Source organism: Podarcis cretensis, assembly GCF_951804945.1.
Source record: "Podarcis cretensis genome assembly, chromosome: 13".
NCBI classification, from domain to species: domain Eukaryota; kingdom Metazoa; phylum Chordata; class Lepidosauria; order Squamata; family Lacertidae; genus Podarcis; species Podarcis cretensis.
This window is the reverse complement of record NC_137182.1, coordinates 45,133,058-45,143,805: the sequence shown is the minus strand read 5'-3', so window position 1 is coordinate 45,143,805 and position 10,748 is coordinate 45,133,058. Positions and strand designations below refer to the sequence as shown.

At 44.7% G+C, this 10,748-nt stretch overlaps 1 protein-coding gene across 2 annotated transcripts; it reads left to right on the top strand.

Annotated features, from left to right (window-relative positions):
- The first annotated feature begins 1,154 nt into the window (after positions 1 to 1,154).
- Positions 1,155 to 10,468, top strand: LTB4R (leukotriene B4 receptor). Of its 2 annotated transcripts, none has more exons than XM_079951606.1 (3): positions 1,155 to 1,657; positions 7,567 to 10,057; positions 10,098 to 10,468. In XM_079951606.1, the coding sequence occupies exon 2, from the start codon at positions 7,600 to 7,602 to the stop codon at positions 8,692 to 8,694; it is 1,095 nt and encodes a 364-aa protein (XP_079807732.1). In that variant the 5' UTR covers positions 1,155 to 1,657; positions 7,567 to 7,599; the 3' UTR covers positions 8,695 to 10,057; positions 10,098 to 10,468. The 2 variants fall into 2 exon arrangements, with proteins under 2 accessions (XP_079807732.1, XP_079807733.1); XM_079951607.1 differs by lacking the exon at positions 1,155 to 1,657 and adding an exon at positions 6,403 to 6,990.
- Positions 10,469 to 10,748: the final 280 nt, after the last annotated feature.

The window sequence follows — 10,748 nt, the reverse complement described above, 5'->3', positions numbered from 1 at the left end:
CATCAACCCCACCTGGCAAGATGGGGAGGATCAGTCTAGGTAACTGGAGCCCCTGCTAAGAGGCCTGGTTGCTTTAAAAGGCCCTACCCTCAAGCATGTGTTAGATTTGGAAACTCCCAGACTCTTTGCACCAGCTGCTGTGCTTAAGAAACCTATTGTTTTGACACTTCTGCAATTTAGCATGCCTTATATTGACTGCTGTTTATTTCCTGCCCTTGCCTAGCATGTTTTGCACAACGGCTCGCTAACTGTGCCGTTTTTAATCAGACCGCTCTGGAAACATTTTATCTTATCTGACTCAGGTATGTTAGCAACTGATAAGCAACATTGTCAACCAATAACTTCTCCTCAATGCCTAATGCTGTGTCTGTTTTGTCGCAAATTTTTAGCACGTTCTAGTGTAAGTGACGTTGGAAAGCGCTATTTTATTTGGAGCACTGTATTCTGTTCTACAATTCATTGGTGCTATCCAGATTTGCAGGGCTGACCCAAAACTATTCTTTGCTGCCCTAGGCATAGCAATGCCAGAGAAATCTGATGAAAACAGAAACATGAGCAGAAACTGCCAAGGTTTTCTTATTCATCCCAAATCCAGAACAGAAACCAACCTACTGAATACAATCAGCACTTGCTGCTGTTGATTTCAGTCTGCAAATGATACATAATTGATTACTTCCAAAATTTGCATTGTGTTTGCGTTGTAATGAATTGGGCAGAATAATGTAATGACAAAGTAACTGACACAAGTAATTATGTAGGTGATGTATTTTTTCCACAGCAGATAGTGAGACAAATAATATGAGATCCAGCGCTGAGGGCCTTCTGGAGGTTTCCTCCCTGCTAGAAGTGAGGTTACAGGGAGCCAGGCAGAGGACCTTCTCAGTAGTGTTACTCTCCTTTTGGAATGCCCTCCCATCAGATGTCAAGGAAATAAACAACTATCTGACTTTTAGAAGACATCTGAAGGCAGCCCTGCTTAGGGAAGTTTTTAATGTTTGCTGTTTTATCGTGTTCTGTTGGGAGCCGCCTATAGTGGCAGTGGGAACCCAGCCAGATGGGTGGGGTATAAATAATAAATATAATAAATATAATAATAATAATAATAATAATAATAATAATAATAATAATAATAATATCATCATCATCATCATCATCATCAAGGGCAGCCTCATGCAGATCACACTGCAGTCATCTAACCTGGAGGCTACCAGAATGTGGATCATTGTGGCCAGGCTACTCTTTCCCAGAAATAGCCCCAGTTGAAGTTGGTGGACACACACTATAGGACTGAGGCTGCTTGATTCTCTAGTCACAAAGCTGGATCCAAGATTGTGAGCCCGTTCTTTTGCAGGAGGAATGAAACAGGTGGCTCTACCTCCATCCCTCTCACTTCTTCACCTTTCCGGCCCGGTGGCTAACCCCATCGCCAGAACCGTTTCCTCCCATCACTTACTCAACTCTTGTGAAACTTGTCAGTTCACTTCCTCTTGGGGGGTCCGTGGAAGTCATTAAGAAAGAAAGCGAGGCAACAAACAAACAGACCCACATTCACCACCTCCGCAAGTGGTGATATGCAAATATAGAAACGAGACGAGCCTCGGGGCACAGACGGCTGGAGAAGTCGGTGGCAGACAGAGAGATTTCAAAGTCTGAAAGGGTAAGAGGGGCTGGCGGGTTCTTTGGAGAAGGACTGTAGGTCAATGGCAGAGGAGCTGCTTTGCATGCACAAAGTCCCATGTTCAATCCATTGGAATTTCTAGCTAGGGATAGGAGAGACTCCCCTGTCCCCCAAAACCCTGGAAAGAGGCTGCAAGTCAGTGGAGAGCTGACTGAGCTAGATTGTCTGATTTAGTATAAGGCAGTGTTTCCTTTGGTGTCCCTGTAATGGGACAACAATCAGAGTGAAAAGCAGGAGGCATCCTTAACAGGGCATAACTTAATCCAGGCAGAAATCGCTGCAGTGGGAATTTACATGGATTACATGGATGGTGTGGATTTGACCACTGACACATGCCTATGAGATGGGATGGTGGAGAAATTCATTTGTTTCGATTTAAAACCAAACTTACATAATTTGCATTTTCCGAAACAATATGCAGACTGAAACACAGTCATCCTCCAAAATTCACACCTCTTCAGATTTAGCAAGGTCATTATCCAGCCACATAATGTGTGCGTTGGTGTATGTGCTAGGATAAAATATGCCCATATTCATGAACCCAACACATATTGGGGGAATTTGCTTTGCAAAAATGTGAATATTAAGCAAGATTGAAAAATTCAGACAGGAATGCTGAAAATTTTGCAGGAGGATAAACTGATAAGGAAATGTGGAGAAGTGACCTTAAGACTGAAAAAAAGAGAAACTGGGAGAAACAAAAATTTACATATTCACTCATCACCCCTCTAAGCCATTAAGAGGTTTCTCCTAATGTTCAACTGATATCTATCCTCCTGAAATTTTAAGCACATGACAATCCAGCTCCAGCCTCTTGCATTAGCAGAGAACAACCTCTCCTTCGCACAGGTGGAAAGATCTGTCAGATTCTAGGGGTCCCCCCAACCCCCCCCCCTCAAATTTGCTAACTATTTCCTTTTACTAAATCCTCATGAAAATTCTCCAGCATTTTAGTGTGAATTTCTATCTAATAAACATGTTTGTATGCAGTTTTGACTAATGTGCTCATGTTTGCAAGCAAATTCTCCTGATGCACTTTTGTATCTTGTTTTCATTAATATATTCATTCTTCTCCATACTTCCCCCCCCCCCCAACGTACTGTATGCATTGTTGTGAATGTTCTTTGGTTGGAGAACTGCATGGTGCATTTTGTATAAGTGAGAATTCTGAAGGTTGGCTGTGTTTTGCGTATTATTTCAGAAAGTGCCAATTTGATGAATTCAGATTTAAATGTGAACCAAACTGAATTTCCCTTTCATCCCTAGACCCTCAGGGATCTGGAGAACCGTCCTGTCCCCGCTTAGTCTTCCCTCCTCCAGGCTAAATAAGCTCAGTTCTGTCACCCTTAACTCAGAGAACTTTGTTTCCATACCACTGACTATCTTCATTGCCCTCCTTTGAAGCTATTCCAATTTGTCTACCTCTTCCTTAATTCGCCAGAACTAGACACAGCAGCTCTCTGTCTTCACCCATTTTTCTTGTTGTCTTCCTCTCAGGCCAGTCCTTGGAGAGGATTTGGCATGCTACTAAAGTCACATCCCTGTACTCCTAAATGGGTGAAATCGCATGCTCCCATCCCTAGACTGTATTTGTTTGTTTGTGTTTGTGTTTTTATTATATTTCCCCTCCACCCTAAGGTCCCAGAGAGGGCTAACAACAATTAAAACAACTTATAGTGACAAAAATAGGGTGGGTCCTGAAATATACACATCTCAGCTGTCAAAAGCCAGGGTAAAAAGGAAGTCTACTAACTCTCAACCCTCCACTTTTAATTGAAGAGGCTGCTTTTAATTCAGAGGCTACTTTTCTTTTCTATTCTTTTTAATAATATAATAATTTAATATTATTATTTATACCCCACCCATCTGGCTGGGTTTCCCCAGCCACTATAGGCGGCTCCCAACAGAACACAATAAAACAGCAAACATTAAAAGCTTCCCTAAACAGGGTTGCCTTCAAATGTATTCTAAACGTCAGATAGTTGTTCATTCTCTGGACATCTGATGGAAGGGTGTTCCACAGGGCAGGCACTACTACCAAGAAGGCCCTTTGCCTGTAGTAGTAGTAGTAGTAGTAGTAATTATTATTGTTGTTGTTGTTGTTGTTGTTGTTGTTGTTGTTGTTGTTACATGGAACTGACCATCAATATTATTGCTAGTCTGACCTCACCTCACTTAAAGTCCAACATTTTCATGTGCATTTTCACGCAAAGGAATAAACATCAGAAGTACTCCCATGTGTTAAATAGGAGATGGCAAAGGCCATCTGTGTATGCTTAGCGCACTCTTGTCACAGGGCCGACAAGGCTTAGCCTTTCTAAAAGCAGGTTCTAGGTGACAATAACCTGATTCAATTTCAGCTTTGACAGGTATCGTTTGGGGGTGAGGGAGAATGCCCTGAATTTTTGGTTCTTGCATGGAGAAACCACAAAGCCCACACATTCTGGAGAAAGAAGAACGGATGTGGCAAGAACCACATGACATGGCATACCGTAACCCCAGGGAATTTACATGCCATGAATACTACAATTTTCCTGCCAGCAGACAGCTAGAGAGTAGTCTTGACTCATAGAGCATTGGGACAGATAGACCCTAGAAACAGCATTCAACCAGTTTTTGAGTTCTGCTACAGGTGTTTGGTGTACGCTACGCTTCTCCTGGGTGGGCAGCCTCAGGCATTGGGCCCAAATACACCCCTCTAGGCCACACATCCTTCCCAGACACACACCACACCAATCTTGCTTCAAACCCTCATTGAGCCTTGGGCTCTGATAATGCCTTGTATTTGTCTGAATGTGTTTGTCTCATGCTATGTCTCATGGAGCCCTTATCCAGGGATGCAGATGGCACTGTGGTTTAAACCACTGAGCTTCATGGGCTTGCCGATCAGAAGCTCGGCGGTTCGAATCCCTGCAAACGTGGTGAGCTCCTGTTGCTCTGTTCCAGCTACTGCCAACCTAGCAGTTCGAAAGTGCACCAGTGGTAGTAGATAAATAGGTACCGCTGAGGCAGGAAGGTAAATGGTGTTTCTGTGCACTCTGGTTTCTGTCATGGTGTCCCGTTGTGCCAGAAGCGGCTTAGTCATGCTGGCCACATGACCCAGAAAGCTGTCTGTGGACAAACTCCAGCTCCCTTAGCCTAAAAGCGAGATGAGCGCCGCAACCCCATAGTCGCCTTTGACTGAACTTAACTGTCCAGGAGTCCTTTACCTTTACCTTATCAAGGTAAACCCAACATATTTGTTGGAACATCAGTACTATGAGCAAAAAAACACACATTATGGTGCAAATCAAATGTGATACAAATGTGATACATAGATATACAATCTATATCTATGTCTATTGTATTTATCTGTCTGTACACACACAGAGAGACACACCTACTGAGGTTCTAGCACTGACCAGAATGGTTGTTTGAACTTAATCTTTTATCTATGGGTTATCTATACCCAACAAGATCCCCCCCCCCAGCTGCTTTTATCTTCCAAGAGGAAAAGGCACCACTGATGCAACGTTTTTGCTCCATTGTTGCAGGGCAAATACAGAAAGGGAAATGGGAAACAATGGAGCTCCTCTCCATGAAGAGTCTTGGTAGAGGGGCATGCACAAACACACCCCTATGCACTCCTGTGCATACACACAAACTTCCCCCTTTCTCCCATCGCAAAACAGTTGCCTCACCATTTATGTAAGAACTGCAAGGAAGTTGCTTCATGGGCTTTAAAGAAACTAGAAGTCTTTGTTCTTTTAGTCGAAGGGAGCATCGGATGTCACTGTCGATTCAGGTGGCACATCCTCTATGAAAGCCCATTGCTGCAGGATGGGGGCAGCAATCACGAAATATTTCGCTCTGCTAGATTTGAAGCCTGCCCCCTTGAAGCGAAGCTCAATGGCTTAAGAGTTTTGTGCTCCAAGTATAACAGAAAGAGCAGATCAACGGGCAATTCTATTACTTATTTATTTCTATGCATTACGTTTCTATCCCATCTTTTCTTCAAGGAGCTCAAGGTAATATCCATGGTTCCCACCATTTAATACAATGACCCTGTGAATTAGGTTAGGCTGAGGGGTGGTGACCAACCTTAAGTCACACCCAGTGAGCTTCATGCCTGAGGAACAGCTCCGGCCCACCCATGAGGCAAGGTGAAGCAACTGCCTCAGGCGGCAGCAGATCCCAATATAGATTTTTGTTCCCCGCTTGATCCTATTGTACAACTTCACTCACACCTTCATCCCTGGCAGGGAGGGAATTTGCATTTTGTGGTCCGCCTTAGGTGCCAAAATATCTTCGGCTGTCCCTGCTCAGCAGGGATTTGAACACCTCGTCTCCCAGGTCCTAATCCGACACTCTAGCAACACCCCACTGGACAACATCAAGCCTCCATCCCACAAGTCCCTGGCCTCCTGGGCTTGGCTGGCTGGCAGCAGGTGAAGCAGCCCCCTTGGCTACTCTGATTAGCCTGCTAACACCCAGAGAATAAGGAGACAACTCTCCCTTCCCTGGGAACTCTGTATGAACTTGTGATGGAGAAGTCAGTATCAAAGAGTGAAACAGCTTAAGGGGAGGCAGCAAGCAACAGCAGCATCTGCAAGAGAGCTAGCAGAATGCCCCCCTGACTGGTCCCATGCTGGAAGAATATAATAATAATAATAATAATAATAATAATAATAATAATAATAATAATAATAATAATTTATTATTTATACCCCGCCCATCTGGCTGGGTTTCCCCAGCCACTCTGGGTGGCGTCCAACAGAATATTAAAATACAATAGTCTATTAAACATTAAAAGATTCCCTAAACAGGGCTAAAAAGCCTCAAGGAAGCTCCTGTTTAAACATCCTAGCTCTGAAGTATGGAGAGCTCCTGGTCAGTGTGCACACTACCAGGTTGGGTGAACCCAGTGGTCTGGCTCTATCGAGCGGGCTAACTTCTCAGGTTCCAGCCCAAACACCACCAGTTCGGCCCATCAGCAAGCTGAAAGTTCATATTAAAAGCAATGCTCTGCAAGTAGAGAGCCACAACCAAATCAGATAGGGCTTCAGGCAAGCCTTTTAGCTTATCAGCAATTAGCACCTGGCGTCAAGAGCAAGCTTGGGAGGCATGGGGGGGGGGGAGGAATCAGGCATGGGTGCGGTCATGCTCTGCAACCCTGTAGAAATGTTTTCTGCCTCGAGTGTTGTTTTGCTCAGTCTTTTTGGAGAGCAAACCAAACTGAGCCACTATCGCTACAGCAAGAAAGACTCGAACCTTTCCACTCATTGTGCCTCCTTAACCAGCTTTGGGAACTGAGGAAAACAGACGTTTGTCTGGTAACACTAGCATGTGCATGATTACACTTAGCAGCCGCTTTGCACGAAAGGAAAAATAGTCTCAAAGCTGCTTGATGGGATAGAATGCATTAAAGGTAAAGGTACCCCTGCCCGTACGGGCCAGTCTTGACAGACTCTGGGGTTGTGCGCCCATCTCACTTAAGAGGCCAGGGGCCAGCGCTGTCCGGAGACACTTCCGGGTCACGTGGCCAGCGTGACATCGCTGCTCTGGCCAGAGCCAGAGCCAGAGCCGCACACGGAAACGCCGTTTACCTTCCCGCTGGTAAGCGGTCCCTATTTATCTACTTGCACCCGGAGGTGCTTTCGAACTGCTAGGTTGGCAGGCGCTGGGACCGAGCAGCGGGAGCGCACCCCGCCGCAGGGATTTGAACCGCCGACCTTTCGATCGGCAAGCCCTAGGCACTGAGGCTTTAACCCACAGTGCCACCTGCGTCCCTAGAGTGCATTAGAAAAATGCTAATCAAGCTTTGGTCCAAGTTCGACTTGAGAATAAAATGTGTGCCCGCAGTCATAAAATTCTGCTGATGTTTCTCTCCCTTCTTCTTCCCTACACAGTTCCTCCACTGCTGTCTGCCACCCAAGAGGACCATGAGCGCTTCCAACATCACCCAGAATGCAACATCAGCGCTATCGCCCTTGCCAGGCGCGGCAGTTGGCCTAACTGTGCTCTCTCTCGCCTTCATTCTGGGCTTCCCTGGCAATGCTTTTGTGGTTTGGAGCGCAGGCTGTGTTGTCCGCAAGCGTACGGTCACGTGCCTCCTCATCCTTCACCTGGCCATAGCTGACTTGGCAGTGCTGCTCACGGCGCCCGTATTCCTGCGGTTTCTAAGTGCTGGGAACTGGGAACTTGGCGAGGCGGTCTGCAAAGCCTGCCATTACATCTGTGGGGTCAGCATGTACGGCAGCGTGTTTCTCATCGCCCTCATGAGCTTGGACCGCTGCTTAGCTATCTCCAAGCCCTTCATCTCACAGAAGATACGCACCAAACGTACCACATGGCTTCTGGTTTTGGCAATTTGGGTGGCTGCTGTTTTCTTGGCCATCCCTGTACTTTTCTACAGAAAGGTGATTTTTTGGAGAAATAGGTATATTTGTTTAATCCTTCATCCCACAACCAATCATTTGATCTTCCACAATCTCTTCGAAACCATCACTGGATTTGTGGTGCCTTTTGTTGCTGTGCTCTACAGCTACGGAACCATCGGCCTACGGCTGAAGGAGACCCGTTTCCGTCGGAAACGCCGTACAAACCACCTCATTGGACTTATTGTGCTGGCCTTTGCTATTTTCTGGCTCCCTTATCACATGGTGAACCTTCTGGATGTGGCTGCTGTTTGGAGTGGCTCTGAAAATGTCAAAAAAGCCGCTACAATGGCTAGGCCGACCTTGGTGGCTCTTGCCTTCTTCAGCAGTAGCGTCAACCCCATCCTTTACGCCTTCAGCGGCAGCTCTTTCATTCGGTCAGCCGGCTTCGGATTCATGGCCAAACTCTTTGAAGGAACTGCCTCAGAAGTGTCCAGCTACAGGCGTGGTACCAGCCGGGACCATCAGTACCAGGCAGACGCCAAGTTGGCCACCTTAAATAATGTGAGTCCCGAGTCTATGACCATGTCTACTAACCCAGTGGAGAATGGATCATCTCGAGAACATGAAGATACTTTTAAACCTCTCAAGTCACCTTGAAAGCCTACTGTTTTGTGGAGTGGCGTGGATTCTGTGCATGCACAAATGGATTGTCTGACCCATCATGGTTTCATATTGCGTGCTAGAAATGGCCTCTCTTTCCATCCCTCCCTCCCCCCCCCCCAGTTACCCTTTATCTGAGATACGCAGGTCCCACACATCTGTAATCTGCTGTGTGGCATGAAGATTTCATTTGGAGGCACACAGCTGTCGTATTGAGATTCCCCTCAAAGAGCTCGCTCTCAGGCCTAGCAACCAGCTTCCTCAAAATATTGCGTGCCCAGCAACTCAAAAATGTGACGCCCTAACTGAAAATGCATTACAGAAACTACATAGGGCTTTTTGATTATTCAGTACAAACATTTAGGCACCATAAATGGACACTGTTTGGTTAAAAAGCAAGGTCTACAGGTAGCCAAAGAGAGGGCATTGAACGTATGGAGTGTCTCACATACCACATTAGCCCACCTAAGCATCTAGGGGTTGTAGCTATACTCTAAGTTAGAGTAGACCGAATGAAACGAAGGTGCCTTAATTAGCCATGCTCATTTATTTCAATGAGTCTACTCTGAATATGACTCAAATTGGTCACAAACCCGAATTGCTGTATTGGCACTTCCTCTCTCTTTGCGCATGCTGAAACCTGGCCTCCAATCTTTTAAAAGTTGTTCTTACCTCACAAAATATGCTTCAGTTTTTCTATCTCATCCTCAGGGTGCTTTAGAATTTATGATTTCAGTGGGTATATGGAGGGTCAAGCTTACCTTAGCAGTGAAAGGTGAAAAGATGTATTTGTGGGTAGTATTAACTAAGCTTTACTAAGAGCAGACCCATTAAAATTAATGGACCTAAATTAGTCGTATTCATTAATTCCAGTGAGTCTACGCTGAATAAAAATTAGGTTTGTTTGATTTACTTCAATAAAAGCTTTTCTTAAATCATCAATTCAATAGGCATAACAGAGGTACAAAAGAATCAGTGCAGTACATCCGATGGAGACTTCACATTATTTCAAACTTGCCATATTTCCAAAAGTGAAAATTTGGACAGAAAAGTTGTTTCCCCATACATTTCAGCTGCTTTGTGAAAATTTCACCCATTTTTGAAAGACAAATCCCAGCTATGTCTGGGAAATATTGGGTGTATAGCAGCCCCAGCAAATACTCAAGACCATTAGGAAAACCAGTTTTCCCATTGTACCACAGAGAGGGAGGTCCTATGTGACTGTATTTGTTGTATATAAGGCGAAATCAGGGGACTAGGAGGGAGTTTACCCGGCCCCGACTGTCTCACTTCCTCCCCGTTTTCCTTCCTCATAAGCAACAGTGATGCACCTGTCCAGAATTATGCATAGTTCCACCTGGTGAGCCACTTCTGCTTTGCACATTTAGAGGAAAGCCTAGCTGAGGATATCACAAGGCTTTCGGGAATTGCTGGCATCTGGGGAGGTTATAGATTGCAGATCACCAGAGAGTGGATTTCTAGAATGAAAGCAGGGACACTCACAAGCAGCCCTCCGTCCCTTTGAAATAGGGATGGATGGAACCATTAATTTCGAGTCTGTTTTCAGTTTTACATGTGCTAATTCATAAATCCTTTCTATGCTGCATCTGCATCAATCGGCATTAAAAAAAGCAACCAGTCTGTATAGAAATCTGTATTTGAATACACACTTAAATATGATTATATCAAAAAATACATATTTAAATACATATTTTATCTCAATGTACACACTGTTGAACACATTTTATAATAAAATATGTATTTTAAAACATGTTTCGGTTGGCTTTTTGCTATCTGTGTCACAAAATTTGGAGAGGTGCAAATTCTGACAAATAAGTATTTGTATATCCATATTATTAGCCTGTGATGAAAGGTGGTGGTCAGTTCACTTAAATGCATGGAATGAACAAATTTCTCATCTATCCCTTATTGAAAGAAAGGTACGTGCAACAAAAACCTGTGCTACAACTAGGACAATTTCACAAAAATGCGATACCTACATTGAAAAGGTGGCAATTGAGTCTTGGAAAAGTCAAGCCCTTTCCAGCCCT

What these genes read in the sequence shown, in the direction of transcription:
- LTB4R (XM_079951606.1), top strand. Translation starts at nt 7,600, where the DNA reads ATGAGCGCTTCCAACATCACCCAGAATGCAACATCAGCGCTATCGCCC.